The 24,837-nt window shown below is 37.0% G+C and overlaps 3 protein-coding genes across 3 annotated transcripts; 2 read left to right on the forward strand and 1 right to left on the reverse strand.

Annotated features, from left to right (window-relative positions):
- The first annotated feature begins 429 nt into the window (after window positions 1–429).
- LOC102480705 (olfactory receptor 51A4) lies at window positions 430–1,383 on the forward strand. Its single transcript, XM_006166650.1, has one exon. The coding sequence runs from the start codon at window positions 430–432 to the stop codon at window positions 1,381–1,383; it is 954 nt and encodes a 317-aa protein (XP_006166712.1).
- Window positions 1,384–9,407: 8,024 nt separating this feature from the next.
- On the reverse strand, window positions 9,408–10,349 carry LOC102481132 (olfactory receptor 51G2). Its single transcript, XM_006166651.1, has one exon. It carries the CDS (start codon window positions 10,347–10,349, stop codon window positions 9,408–9,410), a length of 942 nt encoding a protein of 313 aa, XP_006166713.1.
- A 13,531-nt stretch (window positions 10,350–23,880) lies between these two features.
- Window positions 23,881–24,837, forward strand: LOC102482375 (olfactory receptor 52Z1). The gene has a single exon (XM_006166653.1). The coding sequence runs from the start codon at window positions 23,881–23,883 to the stop codon at window positions 24,835–24,837; it is 957 nt and encodes a 318-aa protein (XP_006166715.1).

Consider the following 24,837-nt stretch of genomic DNA (forward strand, 5'->3'; position numbering starts at 1 on the left):
TTTTTTCTGAGGGGTTTTTGCTATAGGGCACGTGTGCTTTCCAGACAGACAGAGAGAGACATAGACAGAAAGCGAGAAATCACCCCCAAGGGGCGATGTTCACGCCGCGATCCCTTCTCCGCTATTCTCCTCTTGGGATCTTGGGCAAGCACACACACGTGCTTGGCGTAAGTTTTAAGCCACCGGGTCAGGGACGTGAACCATGGTCAACTACGTGGGAGTCCAGCGACATAGCCATTACACTAACTGCTGGTTCCCAAAGGTTTGAAACCTTTCTAAGGATCACTGCTATGATGTAAAAATGGCTAGGATTAATGTTGTCTCAGGGCAGTAATATGCATTATTTCTTCCTGTCTTAACATGTGTATATATTTTTTCCCAATAGGAATATTAGGAAGCTGATCTGGCTGGATTCCAATAAATATACTAATGGGGTTTATGAATAACAGCTGGTTTCAACCTCCCACTCTCATTCTAACAGGCATCCCTGGATTGGAGGCTGTACAAATATGGATGTCTATCCCATTGTGTACCATGTACCTGATTGCCCTTCTGGGGAACTGTACCATCCTCTTTGTTGTCAAAACTTCCTCCAGCCTTCATGAGCCTCAGTATATCTTCTTGTCTATGCTGGCGGCTACAGATGTGGGTCTGTCTTTATCAACTCTGCCTACAGTACTAAATGTCTTTCTCCTGAATCACAGGGATATTGAGTTCCACTCGTGCCTAACGCAAATGTTCTTCATCCACACTTTCTCCTCCATGGAGTCTGCCATCTTGCTAGCCATGGCCTTTGACCGGTTTATAGCTATTCGCAACCCTCTGCACTACACTGTGATTTTAACTCCTCCTCGGATTGTTGGGATGGGGCTAGCAGCTGTGGTTAGGGGAGTGATATTGATGGCACCCTTGCCAATCCTGCTCAAGCGATTGCCCTTCTGCAAGGATGTCATTCTATCACATTGTTACTGCTACCACCCTGATGTTATGAAGCTGGCCTGTGGCCCTGTCAAAGTCAACATCATCTATGGATTGTCCCTTGTACTCTGCTCCTTTGGAGTTGACTCAGTGTTCATTGTAGTCTCATACATCTTGATTTTGAAAACAGTGCTGGGAATTGCTTCAGAAGGTGGTCAGCTCAAAGCACTTAATACTTGTGTTTCTCACATCTTCACTGTCTTCATCTTTTATGTGCCACTCATTGTGCTGGCCCTGATTCATAGGTTTGGTAAATTCGCATCTCCTCTTCTCCATGTCACCATGGCCAATCTCTTCCTCTTCTTGACTCCTGTCCTCAACCCCTTGGTTTATAGCCTGAAAACCAAACAGATAAGGTCTGCAGTACATAAGGTTTTCAAGGTCAGGAGCAACATTTTGAAGTAAGTAAGCATAGCCTTGGTGAAAAAATACCTCCCTAACTCTCCCTAACTCTTTTTGTTGCTCTCCAGAGAAATTGTCACCCCTTCTAAGGTACTATTTTTTAAAAATCGAAACTTTCTTCTTGTTCTCCAAAAAGGTGATGGGACTTTGGCTATTGTCTAAGGAAAAAAATAACAAATGTGTCACTTTGCCACATTTTCAACTGAAATATATATAATCACTGAGGGATATGTGGATCTTCATATTGTTTTCTTTTTTACAGAAATACATGAATATGCAAATTGAAGCTCTTTAAATGTTGAATATTTAATTTTATGACTGTATAAACTGTATACAATTCTTATTCTTGTAAATTTTTTGTAAGTTTTAAATCATTGCCCAGGCAGTTAACAATTACCTTCAGGAAAGTAGCAAAGAAACTAGGATTAGCCAAAATATAGAAAAAAAATTACCTTGTTCTTACAAATTTCAAATTATGTATTTTTCTTCTTTTTTGGAGAGGTTTTTGCTATAGAGCACGTGCACTCACCAGAAAGACAGAGACAGACAGAGAGACAGAAAGCAAGAAATAACCCCCAAGGGGTGATGGCCACACTGCACTCCCTTCTCTTCTATCCTCTTCTCAGGGTCTTGGGCATGCATTCATGCACACACATCTTACGTGAGTTTAAGTCACCAGGTCCGGGACTTGAACCATGGTTGACTACATGGGAGTCCAGTGACATAGCCATTACACCAATTGCTGGTCCCTCAAATTATATTTTAAAAAATCCATCTACTAACACCAGTGAAATAATCTGAAAATTAGCAGAGACCTAGAGGCATCTTTTAGTGTTCATGAGATATTAGAATTTGAAAGTTGGCCATTCTATAAAAGTTGATCTTACCCTTCAAAGTTGATCTATCATTCAATATATTACAGGACAAACAAATTGAACATACACACATACTTAGAAATATCTATATCTATCTGTCTATCTATCACTATATAAACACACATGCACACACACAAACATATACATATATATATTAATTTTAATACAATAGTGACACATACACAATCTGGATGATCCTCAAAAACATTATACTAAGTGAAAGAAACCCAGTTTAAAAGGCTACATATCACATGGTTATTGTTATATGAAATATCCAGAATAGGTAAGTCCTTAAACACATATAAACACATAAGGCTGACTGGTGATTTCTTGAAGCTAGAGGGAAGTAGGAAAGACTATTAACTGTTTAATGGATATGAGGTTATATTTTGAAGTGAAGAATATATCTTTAGACTAGATAAAGTTTATGGTTTGTATGATGCTAAATATAATAAATTCCACTCAATTTTTCCCTTAAAAATGTTAATTTCGCAGTATGTAAATTCAACTCAATAAAAAATAGCAACAACTATTGAAGAAATAAAGACTGAAATCAAAAGATTCATGGAAGCCAATGACAACGAGGACATGAGTTTCCATAATCTTTAGGAACTGCTAAAGCAGTTATAAGAGGGAAGTTCAGGGACCAGCAGTTAGCATAATGGTTATGTCGCTGGACTCCCACGTAGTTGACCACAGTTAGTGTCCCAGACCCGGTGGCTTAAACTCACACTGGGTGCATGTGCGTACGTGCCCAAGATTCTGATATAGAGCACGTGCACTCACCAGAAAGACAGAGACAGACAGAGAGACAGAAAGCAAGAAATAACCCCCAAGGGGTGATGGCCACACTGCACTCCCTTCTCTTCTATCCTCTTCTCAGGGTCTTGGGCATGCATTCATGCACACACATCTTACGTGAGTTTAAGTCACCAGGTCCGGGACTTGAACCATGGTTGACTACATGGGAGTCCAGTGACATAGCCATTACACCAATTGCTGGTCCCTCAAATTATATTTTAAAAAATCCATCTACTAACACCAGTGAAATAATCTGAAAATTAGCAGAGACCTAGAGGCATCTTTTAGTGTTCATGAGATATTAGAATTTGAAAGTTGGCCATTCTATAAAAGTTGATCTTACCCTTCAAAGTTGATCTATCATTCAATATATTACAGGACAAACAAATTGAACATACACACATACTTAGAAATATCTATATCTATCTGTCTATCTATCACTATATAAACACACATGCACACACACAAACATATACATATATATATTAATTTTAATACAATAGTGACACATACACAATCTGGATGATCCTCAAAAACATTATACTAAGTGAAAGAAACCCAGTTTAAAAGGCTACATATCACATGGTTATTGTTATATGAAATATCCAGAATAGGTAAGTCCTTAAACACATATAAACACATAAGGCTGACTGGTGATTTCTTGAAGCTAGAGGGAAGTAGGAAAGACTATTAACTGTTTAATGGATATGAGGTTATATTTTGAAGTGAAGAATATATCTTTAGACTAGATAAAGTTTATGGTTTGTATGATGCTAAATATAATAAATTCCACTCAATTTTTCCCTTAAAAATGTTAATTTCGCAGTATGTAAATTCAACTCAATAAAAAATAGCAACAACTATTGAAGAAATAAAGACTGAAATCAAAAGATTCATGGAAGCCAATGACAACGAGGACATGAGTTTCCATAATCTTTAGGAACTGCTAAAGCAGTTATAAGAGGGAAGTTCAGGGACCAGCAGTTAGCATAATGGTTATGTCGCTGGACTCCCACGTAGTTGACCACAGTTAGTGTCCCAGACCCGGTGGCTTAAACTCACACTGGGTGCATGTGCGTACGTGCCCAAGATTCTGAGAGGAAAGTGGAGGAGAAGGAATTGCGGCGTGGCCATACCCCCTGGGGGGTGATTTCTCACTTTCTGTCTCCGTGTTTCTCTCTGTCTGTCTGGCAAGCACACACGCCCTATAGCAAAAACCTCTCAAAAAAAAAAAAAAAAAAAACCAAATAAAAAAACAAGAGGGAAGTTCATAGCAATTAGTGCACATAAGAGGAAGACAGAAAGAAGGCAAGGGTATCACATAACATGATGCCTCAGAGAATTGGAGAAGCAACAGCAAAAAGATCCAGAAAACTCTAGGAGAAAGAAAATAATAAAGATATGAGCAGAAATAAATGAAATAGAAAATAAACGAACTATACAGAAAATAAATGAAAGTAAAAGCTGGTTCTTTGAAAGGATAAAAAAAAATCGATACACCACTAGCGACACTTATTAAGAAGAAGAGAAAAAGGAACCAGGTGAATCAACTCTGCAATGAAACAGGCAATATAGCAATAGACATAGTAGAAATACAAAACATCATTAGAGGATATTATGAGCATCTATATGCCAAGAAACAAGACAATCTGGATGAAATGGACAAATTCCTGGACACATATAATCTACCAAGATTGAGCCAGGAGGATATAGAAAGTCTGAATAGGCCCATAACAAGCCAGGAGATTGAATCAGTAAAATAACCTGCCAACAAAGAAAATCCCTGGCCTTGATGGCTTCACCTCTGAAGTCTACAGAATGTTCAAAGAAGAGTTAACCCTCATTCTGCTCAAGTTATTTCTAAAGATCTAAAAGGGTGAATTTCTCTCTAATTCATTCTATGAAGCCTCTATCCCATTATCCTTAAAACAGATAAGGACAGGACAAGGAAGAAAAACTATAGACCAATATCTCTGATGAATATAGACACAAAGATTCTCAACAAGATACTAGCAAAATCATATCCAACAACTTATAAAAAAGATCATCATGATCAGGTAGGTCTTATTCCAGGAATGCAAGGTGGGCATCTCACCTTTTAAACTGTGTTAATATAGACAAACTTTGAAATATAACAAACCCAAATTGTTTTACTACCTCATTCCCTCATTTTTGCTTTTGTACGTCACTTTTCTCTCCCAGAACTTAAATACTCTATGATCATGAGGCTACCCAGAGTTGCTTAGAAGTTGGTATGACAAACTCCCCAATTCAAATCATGTGAAGATTTACTCAATTAAAACTCCACTCAGTTAAATTGGCCTTTTTTTTTCTTTTAACACTTCCTATTTTGGAGACTAAAATAAAGCATTAACCTACTCATTATTGTGAAGTATTGTTAGTTATATATTTAGTGTACTGTATAACTCCTACTGCTGGGACCAGCAGTTAGCATAATGGCCATGTCGCTGAACTCTCATGTAGCTGAATGTGGTTCCAGTCCTGGACCCAGTGGCTTAAACTCACGCCAGGTGCATGCATGTAGAGTGCGTGCCCAGGATCCCAAGAGAAGAAGGGAAAAGAAGGAATTGCGGCGTGGCCATCCCCCCTGGGAGGTGATTTCTCACTTTCTATCTCTCTGTCTCTGTCTTTCTGGCAAGCACAAAAATAGCCCTATAGAAAAAAAAAAAAAAAAAAAAAAACTCTCAAAAAACAACAACAAAAGAAATCTATAGCATGTCTATATATGAACAACTGAGATAGAATTGAAAAAAGTTATTCCATTTACCATAGCCACAAAAAGTATAAGGTACTTAGGAATAAATCTAATCAAAGAAGTTATAAATCTCCACAAGGAAAACTACGAGAAGATGAAAAAAGTAATTGAGGGAACCAGCAGTTAGTGTAATGGCTATGTCGCTGGATTCCCCCGTAGTCAACCATGGTTTGCGTCCCAGACCCAGTGGCTTAAAACTCACGCCGGGCGTGTGTGTGTGTGCATGCCCAAGATCCTGAGAGGAGAATGGAGGAGAAGGGATTGCGCTGTGACCATCCCCCCTGGGGGGTGATTTCTCGCTTTCTGTTTCTCTGTCTGTCTCTGTCTGTTTAGCGAGCTCACGTGCCCTATAGTGAAAACCTAAAAACCTCTCTCAAAAAAAAAAAGTCGATATCAGAGATTTAATCAGACCTTTGCATTTAATTTATTAATGTTAATTTCTACATTTTTAAAAGAATTATTTTATTTAACTTATTTTTATCATTATTATTTGTTTAATTTGACCAGAGAGAGGCAGAGAGAGAGAAAGGGAAAGTAAGAAAGCAAGCCTCCAGGTCCTGGACTCAAACCAAAGTCAGCCATGAGGGAGTCCAGTGCCTTAATCACCACACCACCTGCCAGCCCTTTAATTTCTACATTGATTCTAGCTATTAATCATAATTAACCTCTTGTTAATCAATTTGATATTTTTTTTCCAAGACACTGAAACACTTTGCTTAAAATGGGCTCATGCTCATCACCCAGCTTCACCTTAGCCAGCGTAAGCCTGATCATCTGTTAGAACAGTATTGTGAAATTCACTTTTTAAATGATTCAGGATTCAGCTATTATCAGAGTTTTAATTTTTGAAGCTCTTTAAAATAGAGTCTTCGGGACCAGCAGATGGTTTAAGGGTTACGTTGCTGGATTCCCATGTGGTCAACCATGGGAGTCCTGGAGGATCCCGGCAGCTTAAAACTCATGACAGAGGGAAAGAAAAAATAAAAAAACTCATGCCAACACGTGTGCGTGAGTGCCCAAGATCCTGAGAGGAGAAAGGAGGAGAAGGGATGGCGATGTGGCTGTCTCCCCTCTCTTTCTGTCTCTCTTTGTCTCCACCAACTCCATGTACCCTAAAGCAAAAATCTGTCTCTAGAAAAAAATGGAGAGTATTTTATTTTGCTATTATTTATTCTTTTGCTTTTATAAATCTCTTTATCTCATATACTCCCTCCACAATACACACACACACACGCACACACACACACACACACACACACACACACACATACTAAGGATACAGGTCTTTTCGAAAACATTGAAGTGCTTTTTACTATTTTTACACAGTTGACCATTACAGCCCAGAACACTTCTGACACCAGATACCTGGGTGTTTTTACCACACACCAAGCAAACAAATCTCCAGCATAAACCAGCTGAATATCCTCTGATGTAATTCAATTCCAAAACTACCTGTCTGGAGAAAGAATCAGATCTCACAGGTTAAATACTCAGTAACATAATATTGTCCCACTTTGGGGACATTGGGTCAAAAAAGAAATTGTATTCATTGACATTTTGGATGTTACTAAAGGTTTACTATTACTTATCTAGTTCATAAGTGATCTGCCAAATTTTCTAATGAGGGATAAAAAGTATATGTGAGAAGAATAGCTTAGTGATTAGGGGAGAAAGCTAGACTCCACATGGCTGACTATGTTAGAATCCTGATGCCAGTGGGTAGAAAAACATGCACTATGAGTATCCATGCAAAGCCAGAATCCTCGTAGGACAGAGGAAAAGAGATTGCAGCATGACCAACTCCCAGTGAATGATGCTTTCTCCACCTTTCTCTCTCCCTCTGTCTCTCTTTGGCAAGTGTGCACACTCTTGAGCAATTATGTGTAGATTATTTATTATTTTGCATCTGTAGTAATATACAGTGATTGAATGTATAAAATAAATAAATAAGTAAATACAATATACATATTAAAAAAGGAAGTGCATCTTAGATATAGAATGAATGAGTACAAAACATTTTAAAGTAATATGCCCTGTTCAAAGAACTGAAGATAGTTTAGTAAAATCAGAGTATGGAAGAAAAAATAAATATGTCAGATCATAGATAGCCCAGCAATTCATATCCATTAAGTTAAATTTGTAATCTCAAACATGAATTTAATGGCAAAAATTCAAAATAAAATGGGACATGATTATATTTGTTTTACAAAAGTTTAAACAAAAGTATAAATAAGAGTTTAACCTTAGGGAGACTTTTAAAAAAGAATTATTTTATTTAACTTTATATTTATTTATTTATTATTTTAATTTGATCAGAGAGGGACAGAGCAAGAGAGTGCATGCACGTGTGAGAGAAAGTGAGAAAGCAAGCCACCATGTCCGGGACTCAAACTATGGTTGGCCATGTGGGAGTCCAGTGTCCTTAACCACCACACCACCTGCCATTCCCAGCTTGGGGTAATAGTAAAAGAAGAAAAGTTAGATATTACAATAGGTACAGAAGAAAATTGTAGAATCTCGTATTAGTGAAGATACTATAGAAATATACGTGAGTGAAAGCATTTAATATATATTTAGGAATTATGAGTGAATTAAATTCATGAATATTAAATATGAAGAAATGTAAGAGAGATAAATAGAAATATTATAGTTTTCACAATGGTGAAAAGAAGTTTCAAGCATCCATCATGTACAGATGGAATATACAAGATGAAGCATTTAGAGCAGAAACTCATGAATTTAGTTTTAGATTATGTTGAATTTGAGCATTGCTATTATTATACAGAATATCTTTACATGTACACACCTCTGGAGATTAAAATCAAGTAAATAACTTACCAAAATGATTATATAAAATACATTAATGACCATAGAGCAAATAAAAGGCATAAATAATGTATTGATGACATTATCTATAGAATGCTGGGCTAAGTATCCTTTTCTACAGCATATAAATTGTTATTTAATGGGGGAGGAGTGACACACAAAAATTTCTTGGATATTACCCAACATTTGAATGAACAAATAAAGTAATGTATTAATTTACTATTATAATCCAGGCAGTCTGGAAAATTGATATAGCTAAAGTAATGTAAAATACATACATAAATATGGTTCTCATGGAAATGTCAGTACAAGAGAGATGAAAGACAGCTAAAACTAAAATTAAATAGAATAAAAGAAAAAAGAAAGAACAAAGGTGGGAGATCTGTTAAACTCTCTGGAGTCTTTATGAAGTTGTTGAATTACAAACTTTATTTGGAAATATGGAAAAATACTAGTCCTATATTTTGACAAGGATTTATTATGACTATTCTAGGCCATGATCTCTTATCTGTCTCATTTTTTTTTCTCAAAGTGTCTCAAACTACATTTTAAGAAAAATGTGAGAGCAAAGAAAATAATATAAAATGTATATCTTTATTCATAAAAACATAATTAATACAATTAAATTCAATATCCATATTGGAGGTCTAAAATCAAAACAATGGATAATAGTTCTTAAACAATTATAGACTTTGGAGGTGTTTCCCCCACACACAAACCTAAACCACCTTCAACTTCTCTATAAATCTTCACCTTCTCTGGATCTTGAAAGATTTCCTCAGGGCAGCACGGATCTGCTTGGTCTTCAGGCTGTACACAATTGGGTTGAGCATCGGTGGCATAAAGAGGTAGATATTTCCCAGGACAGTGTGTGCTAATGGGGAACTTCTGTGGCTGACTCGATGCATCACAGTTAATGCCAGGAGAGGTCCATAGTAAATAAGAACAATAAAGATGTGAGACAAACAAGTGTTGAGTGCCTTCATCTGGCCTTTTCTGGAAGTAACGCTCAGAACTGCTTGGAATATCAGCACATAAGAAAGGACTACTAGTAGAAAGTCAGCCCCAAAAGAAACGATAACCAAAACCAACCCATAGAGAATGTTGATTTTGACTTGGCCACAAGCCAGCTTCATGACATTGGGGTGGAGGCAGTAGGAATAGGAGAGTGTCTGGCCCTTGCAGAAGGGTAGCCTCTTGAGCAGGATGGGCAATGGAGTCATGAGAACTATGCCCCTCAGCAAGGCCACTAGTCCCATCTTGGCAACACGTGAGTTAGTAAGTATGGTGGTATATTGCAGAGGGTGGCTGATGGCCACAAAGCGGTCAAAGGCCATGGCAACGAGAATTCCTGAGCCCATGGAAGAGGATGTATGGATGAAGAAGAGCTGAGTGAGGCAACCATCAAATGCAATTTCATACACGCCTAGGAGAAAAACCTTGAGCACAGAGAACAGTGTGGAGATGGACAAGACAATATCGGCCCCAGCCAGCATGGACAAGAAATGGTACTGGGGCTCCTGCAGGCTGTGCTGAGTCCTCACCAAATATATGACTGCACAGTTGCCCACCATTGTAGTGATGTACATCAGGCTCAGGAGTGGTCCTAGCCACAGGTGTGCACCCACCAGCCCACGGAGACCAGTGAGGATGAAGACAGAAGGCTGAAATGTGGTATTGGATTCAGACATGTAAACTGTGAGAAATCTTGCTCAAAATAGTTTCTCAGATATGGATCCCAAGAAGGAGGGGAAAAAGTAAAATGCCGGCTTCAGGAGACTCCCGTACTTTGACAAAATGCTTCCAATGAATGGTAAAGACTAAGAATGAAAGATTTATAAAAAGGAAACTGATATTCGTAATGCCTATGTCTGTGAATTAAAATTCTTGGTTTCTTATGAGAGTGCTATTGGATCAGGGCATTTTTTCCTTAAGAATCCTCATAAATGGCAGTTTGTACAACCATCTCCCGAAAACAAAGAAATAATAATGAAAAATAAATGCCTGAGGTGAAAATTTAGTGTACTTCATGTCAAATCCATTCTACAGAAATTTAGTAACCTGGGATTAGAATTATGAAATGACAAAAGCAAATAAATCTGGTTCAAATACACAGTCACCTTAAGAAACCCCGTGGAAGAAACTGAATACATGATGTTGGATAGCAGGCGCACCTGCGTTTCTGAATTGTTGGTCACTGTTAGGCATTTGAAATGAAGACAGACACCGACTGTCATATTTTTCTCTCTGCTAGTGAGTGTGTATGTGCTGAACTTGTTCCCTTCTGAAATTTTCATAAGGAAACTTCACAGTTTCCAAACCAACATAGGTAACTGCCACTGTACACTAATTTTTTTCAAACTATTGATAGGAAGATGTCCTTACAGTTATCCAAAAATATACCTTTCTCAATTGTTTGTTAAAATGCTTATTACTGAGCTTCAAAGTCAGGATTTCTTATTTACTAGGTCTTGACAAATTTGTAATTCTAACAATTTTCCAGTTGATGCTGATTTTGCTGACCTAGGGAACCAACTCCGAGCACCATGGATTTACAACTATAGGAATATGTCAAGATTTATATACACACACACACACACACACACACACACACACATATATATTTAGGACAATCATAACAAAAATAAAATACAAGTTACAAGCAAAAATTGTAAACAGAGAAAAAAAGTTTAAAGAAAAAATTATACCAGGAAGATCTCTTAGGGAAATGCAACAAATGACCTCTGAACTTCCAAAAAGGGAAAAGAGATATTGAGGAAAAATTGTAAAAGAAATGATTGTGACAGAGAATAAAATGTACTATTATAAAACTTAGAACAAGAAAGAAAGGTTTGCACACAATAGTTAACTGTAAGAACAAATCAGTAGAAAAAACAATACAAAGGCCATAAGAATATTTTGGAACAGAAGTGAAAAGGAGTTAAACTGAATTTCATGATTGCTAAAATCCATAAACTTATGTTCAATTTCACCTCTGTGTGAATATAATAATTGTTACATTTTAATTATTTGGGTGAAACTATTACTTATAGGTTAGTCCATGGCACAGATGAGACAGTCCTGTTTGTGACCAACTTAAACTGCTGGTCTGGAGGTATATAGTTTTCTGAATTCTGCCCTCTCAATGTATATTTTTTTAAAAAAATGAGAGACATTGCAGGAACCAGCAGTTGCGTAATGGCTATGTCGCTGGACTCCCACGTAGTCGACCACGGGTCGCGTCCTAGACCCGGTGGCTTAAAACTCATGCCGGGCACGTGTGCGTGCGTGCCCAAGATCCCGAGAGGAGAATGGAGGAGAAGGGATTGCGGCGTGACCATCCCCTCTGGGGAGTGATTTCTTGCTTTCTGTCTCTATGTCTCTCTCTGTCTGTCTGGCGAGCACACGTGCCCTATAGCAAAAAACCTCTCCAAAAAAAAAAAAAATGAGAGACATTGCTTCTCCCAGTGCTCCCCAAACATATAAGGAGGAAATTTGCTGCCCTTTCTCATGCGACCCATTGTTGTCTGCATAATCTTTGCTATAAATTTTATATATGTGGCACACATATATATAGTTTTTATTTTCTATTTTATCTACATATTTTTATATTGTACACATATATATAGTTTTTATTTTTTATTTTATTTACATATTTTTATATTTACATATTATACATAATATTATGTATATATAATATATTAACTGTATGTATATATTTATGGAATTTTCCCTATCAATTCAATCATTCAGTAAATACTTATTGAACACATTCACTATATGCAACAGATTGTCCTATGTTCTGAGGACACATTGGAAAAACATTTTTTGCTTCAAAATGTTGTATATCATATTAGAAATTAATTATTTTAATGTCATCTTATCAAAACATTATCACTATAATAATTTATATTAAAATCTGAAAGTGTAATCATATTACTATTTTGAAAACATAAACCAAAATATCTTCTCCATCTTATCTTGAAATGTTCAAAATCTCTGTAGAGTGAACTAAATTCTATAAGGTTTTTGTGCATCATACAATCATCACACAGAGGAATTAGGAATAATTTTTGTTTAGACATTGTGTGTATATATATATATATATATATATATATATATATACAATATTTTTATTTCAATTTCTTTTATACACTCAATCTTATATGTCACTTGCTTGCAAAGTGAATATTCCAGCATGCATACATTTCTCACCAGTCTGATTGAGAATACTGATATGCACGTTATCCTGTATTTGTAATGACAGAGAATACATATACTTGGGAGAGAGAGAGAAATAGGGTAAGAGAGAGAGAGAGAGAGAGGAGAGAGAGAGAAGCAGCTTTGACAGGGTCTCATCTTGTAACAATCTCTTTTCTCCTGTCCTCTAGCTCCTTGGGCTTCTGGGCATATGCACACATGCCTGGTGTGTTTTCAGACTGACTCAGGGATCTCATATGGCATTAACCTTTCAGGACATTTGTGTTATCCCTGCACCACAGTCACTGGGACTGTTAATATTATTTTTAAGTACTAAATGATTAAAATTAATTTAAAAATCATATAGCTACTATTTAGATCCTTGAAACAATTTTCAGGAGAAATCCCATTTTTTCCTCCATTAAAGAATTTCTGCTCTTATGTGCTGCTAAGCAAATATATTATGGGGCTGACCTATTACTTTTACCTTCCTGAACAGTCACAAGTCTAGATGCCAGAAACAGAAATCACCAACAGTCAATTCAAGATCTCTTATTGTGTGTTCTGAGACTAAATATTAACACAGAGATGTTAATACAAACATGTGGAATGAAACTGATTAATAAAATTATCCAGGGAAATGCGTAAGAAAAAAAAAAACACAATCAAAAGGGAGACCACTGAACTGGCCTCTGATGCATGTAATAAATACATAAATAAGTAAATAAATAGAGAACCTAGGTTATTAGAATGGAGAATCTGGCTGAAATAGTGGTTAAGTGAGGATGTATATATTGCGTAAGGGCCGGGCTATGAAAATCCTGCCTAAGTCACCAAAGGTTCTAAGTATAATGAAAAAAAAAATGATTATATCTTTATGATAGAAAATTTATTTTCACTACGGTGTGCAGAATGACTGAAAGGGGAAGAATAAGAGAAAATAAGTACATTAGGAGCCTATCTTAGTTCTCTGGGAACAAATCTGGGTCAGGGTCATGTCTGACTACATGAGTAAGAGAATGGACTCAAGATCTGTTTGGAAAGAGCATTGGCATATTCTTCTTTTTTTCTTTATCTCTGGTCCCTCCCTAAGCATAATTGATATTGCTTAAGTATGTATTCAAGCAATGTGTAATGCATGTCTTAAAAACATGCTCCCTCAATATAGAAGGTGGTCTCATATATGGGAAGATGAATACTGCTCAGGAACAGACGAAAGCAAAGAAACATTTTTTATATCTGAATACCAAAGAGCTTTTCAGAACTCAGAAAAAATATTTTCTGACCATTATATTTCTATTATATTTTCTTATCTATGTTTATTCTCTATTCACATTCTACACAAATTCCCAGGCACATGAATGTTCAGGTTTACCTCAACGTCTACGGCTGGAGAACACAAGTGAAGCTGGTACTCTGGTTCCAGGACCTGAAGTTGGGTGGGAGTATTTATTTCTGTGGCCCATGGTCCCAATGGTATTGAGTGATCAATTTTAGCTTCTCCCTCTACATGTTTTCCTCTCATTATCTCCTCTCTTTTTCAGTACCCTTTTTCCATAAAATTTATGCATATAAGTACACATATCCTAAGTAAAAGAATTGCTCTACCATTTCTCAGAATCTATGGGTTAATAAGGTGAGAAGGGAGTTGTTTAGGTTGGCTAGAGAACTGGGGAGAGAGGTTTGCAGCCTGATAAGATCCCACTGGAGAAACGTCTAAATAAAATAATAAACAGACAAAGATAGATATAGAATTAAAATAAAATTAGTTGAAACCACCAAGAACTAATATAATCTTACTCATAGCAAACAAGAAAATGAAAGTAACTATTAAAACTGTATTTAAGGGAGGGACCAGCAGTTAGCATAATGGCCATGTCGCTGGACTCCAACGTAGTCAACCACGGTTCGCGTCCCGGATCCGGTGGCTTAAAATTCACACCGGGCACGTGTGCATGCATGCCCAAGATCCCGAGAGGAGAATGGAGGAGAAGGGATTGTGGCGTGGCCATCCCCCCAGGGAGTGATTTCTCGCTTTCTGTCTCTCTGTCTCTCTCTGTCTGTCTGGTGAGCACACACGCCTTATAGCAAAAAAACCTCTCAAAAAAAAAAAAAAAAAGAAAAAACTGTATTTAAGGGATCAACAGTTGGTTTAATGGCCATATCACTGACTCTCACGTAGTTGACCACGGTTCGAGTCCCGGACCTAGTGGCTTAAACTCACTCCAAGCGTATGTGTGTGCATGCCCAAGATCCCAAGAGGAAAATGGAGGAGAAAGAACTGTTGTGTGGCCATCCCCCCAGGGATGTTTTCTCGCTTTCTCTCTCTCTGTCTTTCTGGCGAGTGCACACGCTCTATAGCAAAAACCTCTCAAAGAAACAAAAACAAAAACTGTATTTCATACAACATAAAAGTAAGTAGACATGGAAGTGATATTGAGACTGAACCATAAAAGTAAACACAAATGGATTACATGGATAATCTGATTCTTCATGCCAGTCTGTAACCTTCGTGTCCATTCCCATGTAAACACCCTCTTCATGCTTGCCTTATCAGAAATTCTGTGTTGGAATAGCCTTCACATGAGTATCTTCCTCACAATTGTGATTTCTTCACCCTATTGTGGTCCCAGGGTATATGTACTCTACCTCATGCACACCGGCATAGATGTCTATATTGCTGTGCTTCAACCATGCATTTTTTTTTTTTTTAGACTTTTTCCTTACATTGCATGGGCTCACCAGACAGTACAGTGAGAAGGAAAATGAGGTTTCCACTTAATATATACCAAGTGTCTGCACTCTATGACTGAAACTGATTGACCTAAGGTTGTACAAACACAAGAGATGGAGGTTAGTGCCAGAAGTGGAGGGTGAGGAGAAGAGGGACCTAAGGAAGGACATTTGGAGGAGGGATAGGAGACAGAGCATTGACGGGATAGGGAGGGATGGTGTTATTGGTGGAAGATATTTTGATCAACTGGACTGGGGAGAAATGTTCACATATTGAATGTTCACTTTGTAAGCTAAATAATATGATTGAATATATATAAAAAATTAAAATAAAAAAAATAATAATAAAAAGAAATGATCCCCTGAAAAGATGGCCACATTGTAATCCCTTCTGCTTCATTCTCCTCCCAGGATCTAGGATATGCATGTACACATTCCCAGAATGATTTAGAAGCCACCAGATCTGTAACTCAAACTGAGGTCAGCCATGTGGGAATCCAACAATGTAACCACTACAGCACCTACTGAACCCTCAACCATGGTTTTAGGTCTGTGCCATTCCCCATTCAGAATGGGAAGGCAAAGAAAGGAAGTGAAGGGAAACAAAAGAAAGAGAGGAAGTTGAAGGGTCACTTTGTTCATATTAACTGAAATATTTGATTTTACTGCATAATTTTTCTTTTCAGCTCATTTGCATTTGAAGAATCATATTATGAAGTATAACCATTAATTAATCATGTGTTAAATATTTTGTAATGTATTCTAATAGTCACTAATTGAAACTGATACCCTTTGTTCTATGTTGCTCTGAGCCAAATGTTATCTTTTATGTATTGTTAGTTAAAAACTCTGTCATATATTCAAATTTTAGCTTCTGTGTTTCTATCATAAAATGAAAAAGTTTTCACTAGTTATAAAACTGTAATGAGTGTAAAATGTGCTAATACAGAAAATAATAAAATGTACTTAATACTTTCTAACTTTGAATGAGCAATTTTATGATTATTTTGACCAACCAGTTTTTCTTTTTATTTTTTTTTATTAGAGGGCAATTGTGTGCACTCTACAGAAAGAGGAAGACAGAGACAGAGACGGAGACAAAGAAAGAAAAGTACCCTCAGTTGGATTTTGTCATACCACAATTCTCTTTCCTTAGTCTCTGGCTCATCAGGAAAATAAGCACCCTAATTATTTTCAGACTGACCTGGAGATCTGAACCTGTCATGTGGCAATCAGTCATGTGACAGTTATTTTGCTACTAACTACACCATTTAGTTCCTGAGGAATCACTCTTGTTTTACTTGATCATTCTAAGTTTTTATTGATATCACTTCTTTGTTCTATTTATTTTTTAAGAGATATTTTTACTATAGGACAAGTGTGCTCACCAGAAAGACAGAGAAGAGAGACAGAAAGAGAAATCATCCCCCAGGGAGAATGGCCATACTGAAATCCCTTCTCATCTTGGCTCAGAATTTTTGGCATGCACACACACATGCCTGACATGAGATCGAAGTCACTGGTCCAGGACTTGAGCCAGGGTCCACCATGTGGGTGTCCAGTGATGAACCATTATGCCATCTGTTGGTCCGGATAGCAGAGAATTTTCTAAGAAAAAGTATACAATTCAGCAAGGGAAAGCCTGCATTTAATTTTGATCCTAGTTATTTTTGCTATCAGTGCAGATGAATCAATTGATTCAACTTCCTGGATTTCAGTGTTCTCACATAAGCAATGTAAAAATAATAGTATTAGGGATTACAAGGCGTGTAAAGGAATTGATACATTAGAAAATATGATTTTAACTAGATAATTTCTATGGCAATCTGAGTTGATGTTAAAACTATTAGTTTTCTGTATCTATGCCTTTTTTTAATATCAGACAGTGAGCTGATATTGAGGGGCTTATATTCTTTATGTCTGTAGTTGTCTTAGATTTAACACAGAAAAATAAAGACTGGAAATATTTGATGATAGGACCAGCTGGTAGTGCGGTGGTTGAGGCAGTTAGATCTCACTTGGCTGACTGCACAGTTCATGTTTAGGACCTGGCAGCTTGAAAAATGTGCTGGACAAGTGTGCCTGCATGCTTAAAATCCTGAAAGCAGAATAGAGGAGAAGGGATTGCTGCATGATCACCCCCTTTGGCGGGCTGTTTCTGTCTCTGTCTCTGTCTCTCTCTCTGTGGTGAGTGCACATGCCCTAAAGTTAACTTAAAAAAAGAAACATTATTTGCTGATAAATTGTTCTATTATTTTCCCCCTCCATGGTCCTTGTGCTATTGTATAGGACATAGTAGATTTTTAAGGACTGTGCTTTTATCAACAATGAAAAACAGGCCCTCCTTGGCCAGCAGCAGTGGCACAGCAGTAACACAGTGCTCCATGGTGCTGAGGTGGAATGGGGAGGTCCTGACTTCACATCCCAAGGTCTCATGTACATCCTGGCATGCATTCTGTTCAAGATCTGGAGCTGGCTGAGGTTGGGGACATGAGGAATCTCTTAGGGATACTTCTCTCTCCGTCTTTTTATCTGTCTCTCAATAAATAAATAAATAAAGAAGCTACTTTAAAAACTGAAAAAAAAAAGTAGGCCCCTCTTCTGCAATAATCTCTGTCTCACAAAATTCCATATAATTAATAAGTGGAAAGCATAGCAATATTCAGCCACTGATGCAACTGCTGTTAATTCCTCATGGTTGGCTCAAAAAGATTTACTTCTCACCAACTTAGTTAATTATTCAAAAGGTCTTTTCTGGTCCTTTCAGAGTGATTGAAGACTCACAAGACCACAAAGACTTTCCTGAATTCTTCAATCCTACTGAGTCTTAGGTCTCCTGGGATAGAGAAAGGTATATAGTCATTCTCTGAGTTATTTCTGGGACCCGGATCAAGGACAGACAACCCATGCTGAAGATCCTCAGTGCACTGGTGGTGCAGAGTGGTGGAGGTAACAAGCACCTGGTATTTCATATTGGACAGTAGATGAGTGCTGTTTAGATGGTGCCCTATGAGTCCCAGGTTTCAGATCACTATATTTCTGGTTCAGGGTAAAGGACCTGAGAGTTTTTTCTGCCATGCCTGCCTATGTTACAACACCTGTACAGGGCTATGGCCAAGGCTGAGGGTGAAAAAATGCCCCATGCCACTAAAATGATATTGGATATTGAAGATCACATCTGAATACTTGTCCAGAACATACTCTTTCCAGCAAATGAAGGTTCACTGAAGGGAGATTTGTGGTTCTAAATATAATCTCTCCATGAGGAAAAATTATTCCAGAACGTGATGGTTCTAAATATAATCACTCTCCATGAGGAAAAATTATTCCAGAACGTGAAAGATAGGTTACTTCTAATATGTGGATCAACGGAGGAAAACAGTCTGAGGTTTTTGTCCCAGTGATAGTCAATCAACAGGAGGATTACCTGCAAGTGAGGAAAGAGCCAAGATTTCTTCATATGTTCCCTCACAGGCTTCTATGTGATTTTCTTCACTTTCTTTCAACTTAATGGCCAGGATCTGTTTAGAACAATGAGAGTGAAAGAGCTTCTGTTATTTCATCCAAAATAGAAAAATAGGAAGGATTCAGTGCTAGATGTAGTGGGTGTGGCACAACATAAAAAGAATGGAGTAGGGAAACTTGCTGGTAGACTCCAGAGTCAAAGAAGAAAACACTTTGGGAGGACCGAGGATACAGCCTCTTAACCTGACTAGCATCACAAGAGGAGGGAAGAAAACATTTCCATTTTGACTAAATGCCCTGTTTCTCTTTTGGTCCCACAGCATTACATCAATCTTGAGAAATCTCTGGCCCATCTACTTAGCACTTCCTTACACTGCCGGATAACTGGGCTCTTGATGTATATATCCTCTCCCCTACAGCTTGACTGTTTCTTGAACCCAGAAAATTGTACTTTGCTGTTGAAAAAATCAGGTGACACCTTCCAGATATCTCATTATTATTATTATTATTTTCACATGCACTTTGGCACTAACACTAATAGTTATAAGTAATTTTGGGTCATTGGGAAAGTCATGATGCATTTTTGCTTCGAAAAATTTAGGAAAATATGTCATGACTTTTCTGACAACCTAATATAAAATTATAATAAATATTAGAGTTAGTATATCAAATGTGAGTCAAATGCGAATTTTTTGAATTGCATATAAAACTTAGAACGTTCTTGGTCTTTGTTTTTGTTCAATGGATGTAGAATACCCACATGCTAACTTTGTTGTCACTTACCATGAAGGAATCTTAACTCCAAAAATTGCTTACTTTTCCAAAATGTTCCAAATGCTTCTTGACCTAAACCAAGGAAATAATTTTTGCATTCAAAAGAAAATTTTCCAATACCTTTTCTTACCTTGAAATTTTACTTTCCACACAGGACACAGCTCGTGGCGAATGCACAAATACTTGCTGAACAGTACAACTAATATGGGTAGTAAAATGTTCCTTTGCATTATACAGTATAGATGATTGAAAGTTGTCTCTGTTATTAATTAGACTATGTGCTAGAGGTAGAGATAAAGAAGAGACTTAATACTCCATAACTATTATCTTTTGTTCCTTTTTTGTTTTGTTTTCTAAATCCAGAATGACTTTACAGTGCCAGCAAAAACTATGGCCTATTACTATTTTTCTTTAAGCATCATAACCAAGACTGGATTTTAAGGTTTTGCCTTTAGGGACAAAAGTAAATCAAAGGTGGGTCAATTACAACCTGTATAGAGGGTTCAGAGTGAGAATGACTCCAAAAGATCAAGGCCAATTGGTGGCAAAACTCATATGAAGCTTCATCCCTAGGGAAATTCTCTTTTTACTATACTGTGTAGGTACGAGACTACCTACCAAATGTATTCCCTCAGTTCTTCAGTAGGCATAAGATATTAATCATTTCAGGACAACTGCATTTATCTTGACTGAATCCTTCATTTAACACCCCAGGTCAAAATATTTTACTGTCTTTTATTCTATCTTTCACATGACATTCTCTATTTTATCAATTTATTCATTCATACATCTTATATGTACTTTTTTTATTGGTAAGGCTATGTTTCTGGATTTGTTCTGGTCTGTTGCCATAATTTCCTAGGAGAATTCCACCTAGATTTCTTATTCCTCTTCAATTGTAGTTACTACCTTACAAGTCGTTTTTACCAAACAAAAATATATTATGCTAGGTTCTGAAAATATGATGGTAACCAAGGTCAAACTAAAGATTTTTTCATTGAAGAATATAGTTGACCCTGGACCAGCAAAGGTTGTAATTGCATTTGTGTAATATTACACAGAGATTTTTTTTTGTAACTATTATACATTGGAAAATACACTATACTACTACCAATGTATTTTTTCTCCCGTACAGTTTTCTTAATAACATTTTCTTTTCTCTAGTTTATTTCATTGTATTAACACAGTATATAACATATATAATATACAAAATATTTGTTAATTGGGTGTTTATGTTATTTGTAAAGGTCTCAGTGAACAGTAGGCCATTAGTAATTATTTGTTTATCTAGTCAAAAGTCTTATACCTGTGTAGTTAAGATGGTAGTTAAGACTCCATGGAGTTTGGCATTGTTAAATCCCACATTGTTCAAGAGTTGGTCATAATACAAAATGTGTAACTAAATATTGGATAAATGAGTAACTGGGGAACATAAAATGAAAATAAATGCTATTATCCATTAGCAAATTCTATGAAAAGATGAAGTTTGAATTTTGGATGTTTGTCTCCATAAAACTGGTAAATACTATAAATTCAGTAAATAATTTTAAATAGTACATAAATTCACATGATAAAAAAACTACACCTGGGGCCAACAGGTGGTATGATGGTTAAGGCACTGGACTCCCACATGTCTGACCACAGTCTGAGTCCCAGATCCAGGGACTTGAAACTCTTGCCAGGTACATATGAATGAGTGTGTTTCCAAAATTAGAGGAGGAGAATGAAGAAGAAGGGATAGTGGTGTGACCATCCCCTCTGGGAGGGTAATTTTTCACTTTCTCTCTCACTCTCTCTTTCTCTGCTGCTGGCAAGCATTTACACTCTATGGCATAAGCCTAAAATATTATTAATAAAAATAATAAACTAAAAGTTTTAAATTGACTTTCAAATATCTGAATCTTCAAGTACAACCTACTTGCCCAGTCTCACTTCTCATGTCTCTAAGCCCTTGACATGCTAGACGTGACAGGTACTGTGACTTGCACTTTTTCCTTGTCTCGCTTGTTCTTTCCAATGTCAGTGCCTTGAAAGTTGAATGGTTTTCTGAAAAACAGATCTAATGACAAACCTTCCATGAAATTTTTTTTTCTATCTCTCTATAGATAATTTTATTCTGTGTTGCTATTCACATGATTGAAAATTCTCTTCTCATTCTATCTTTAAAAGATAGAATGATAGTTTTAAGGTATGATTATTTATATTCATGTTCCAGGTTCTAACAAGGATATGGGATATGTTTAATGAAGTATATTTATGGTTTATAATTGGTTCCTTCTTTAGCATAGTACTATAGAGAAACCGAAGTGAAATAAATGTTCGTTGACTTTGTAAATTTTGATCTTTTTAATTTTTAATATATATTTATAATTTATGTTTAATTATTTTATATTTTTACAGTGTACAATATGGTTTTTCCCAGCATGATTACACTATATATGAGTCAAGACAAAGACATTACCATTTACATTATCATCAGCAAATAACTTTTCATTTTGTGTCAATCAAATGTATTATTTGCTTTTTTCCCCTCCCTCTTTCTTTCTATTACCAATCTTCTATAATCCCCCTTCACTAATTTTTTTTTTCAGGTTTCTGCTTGTTGGACATACAGAGAGAGACAGTGAGAGAGTAAGTTAAAAAATGACCTGCCAGGGGGGTGGCTGTGTCATAATTTCTTCTCCCCCCCACACACCATGTTCTTCTCCTGGAATTTTGGTCATGCATACACATTCACTCAGCATGAGTTTCAAGCCCCTAGATCTGGGACTCAAACTGGAGTTGGCTATGTAGGAATGCAGCACCTTAACCAATATGCCACTTGCTAAGTTCCCTTTATTTTTTTAAGGTTTTTGCCATAGGTTGCCTGTGCCCCCTGGAAAGGAGAGAGAGAAAGATGGTGAGAAGGAAAGTAATAAATCACTCTCCAGGAGGGATGGCCACACTACAATCACTTCTCCTCTGCTCTCCTCCACTCTCCTCCTGGGCATGCTCACACACACCCAGCATGATTTTCAAGCCATCATGTCTGGGATTCAAAACATAGTTGGCAGTGTGGGAGTTCAGAGCCTGAACCATCATGCTACCTGTTGGCCTCAACTTTGTAAATTTTCCCACGTGTTTATAAACCATTTCCTTTGTTACTACATTATCTAAGAGCTACTTTTTTCCTCTCTCTAGTAATATTATTCAAGTTTGGACAAAATAGGGAATATGGAGGGAAGAAAAAGACTATTATACAAACAGTAGTTGGAAGAAGCAATGATAAATAAAAGCTGAGTGGGTGGAAGGGCGTGAAGGAGAAATGTAACGTTTGGAAAATGAACGTCTACTGAGTTATAAATATTGCATTATTTCTGATTTTGCACATCAATGAGTTAACAGAAATACACATATCTTGTAACCATGCAAAACAAGAACATGCCTCCAATAAATTCAGCATAGCGTTAATACAGCAAAATAAGTGCCAAAATTACCTGTACTTCTAATTCCTATTCTCTCCAAATATATTACTGGAGAAAGACAAAAGATAACTTAGTTATGAAAGTTCTTTGTACTAAATGAAGACATAATGATTTTCAATGATTCCGTTTTCTTGAGATCCTAAAAGGAACACAAGAGTATTCTGACCATTTTATTTCTGGAACTCCAAGAAAAATGTGGTAAATCAACAGAAATTATCAGTCATACAAGGAAGAAAATAATAATGTTTAAGAGACTTCAAGAGACTTTCAAACTAACTCAATAAATATATAGTGTTTATCACAGTGCTTCAGCCATTTATAAACCCATTGTCTGTGTATTATTATTATTGCTATTATCATTATTATTACTGTCAATATCATTAGCTCTTTAAAAACAAGGTAACTTTTATGTCAGTGAAGTCTATCTGGCATATTATCCTTAAATAATTAATAATAACCATTTTCTCTCCAATTAATTCACAAAAATGCCAAATATTACACTCAAGCCTCAAAAACTAACCTTGTTTACTCTGTCTCTCTCCTTCTTTTTTCTTTCAATTCCAGAGTCCAAAGGACAAAGTATAAGATGACAACCTCTTCAAATTACACCAACCTCAGAGACATCTGGTACACCATGGTAGGGATCCCAGGAATGGAAGATGCACACGTGTGGATCTCCATCCCCATCTGCTGCATGTACATAGTGGCTGTTGCAGGAAACACCTTCTTATTATTTCTGATCCTCACTGAGCGCAGTCTCCATGAACCCATGTACCTTTTCCTCTCCATGTTGGCTCTGGCCGATGTCCTTCTCTCCACAGTCACCACACCAAAGATGCTAGCGATCTTCTGGTTCCAAGCTGGGGGGATATCTTTTGGTAGCTGTGTGACTCAGATGGTTTTCCTCCACTTCATCTTTGTGGCAGAGTCTGCCATATTGCTGGCCATGGCCTTTGATCGCTATGTGGCCATCTGTTATCCACTAAGATACATTACCATTCTAACCCCTTCGGTAATTGGGAAAATGGGTGTTGCAGCTATGACTAGGAGTTTCTTCATCTGTTTTCCCCTGATCTTTCTAGTTTATAGGCTTAATTATTGTGGGAAGAACATTATTCGTCACTCATACTGTGAGCACATGGGCATTGCCAGGCTGGCCTGTGACAGCATCAAGGTCAACATCTATTATGGGATGATCTTGGCCCTATTTTCCATATGCCTGGATGTGGTACTTATTCTCATCTCCTATGCCCTTATACTTTGTGCTGTGTTTAGAATTCCTTCCCGTGATGCTAGACTCAAGGCTCTAGGTACCTGTGGCTCCCATGTCTGTGTCATTCTCCTCTTCTACACACCAGCTTTCTTCTCCTTCCTTGCTCACCGATTTGGGGGCCACAGCATACCCCTTCATATACATATCCTCCTTGCTAATCTTTATGTGGTATTACCCCCATCTCTGAACCCCATCATTTATGGGGTGAAGACCAAGAAAATTCAGGATAGGGTTGTCCAAGTCTTTTCCTTGTGCAAAACATTTTGTTAA

This window comes from Tupaia chinensis, unplaced genomic scaffold, assembly GCF_000334495.1.
Source record: "Tupaia chinensis unplaced genomic scaffold, TupChi_1.0 Scaffold144281_1, whole genome shotgun sequence".
Lineage (NCBI taxonomy): Eukaryota > Metazoa > Chordata > Mammalia > Scandentia > Tupaiidae > Tupaia > Tupaia belangeri.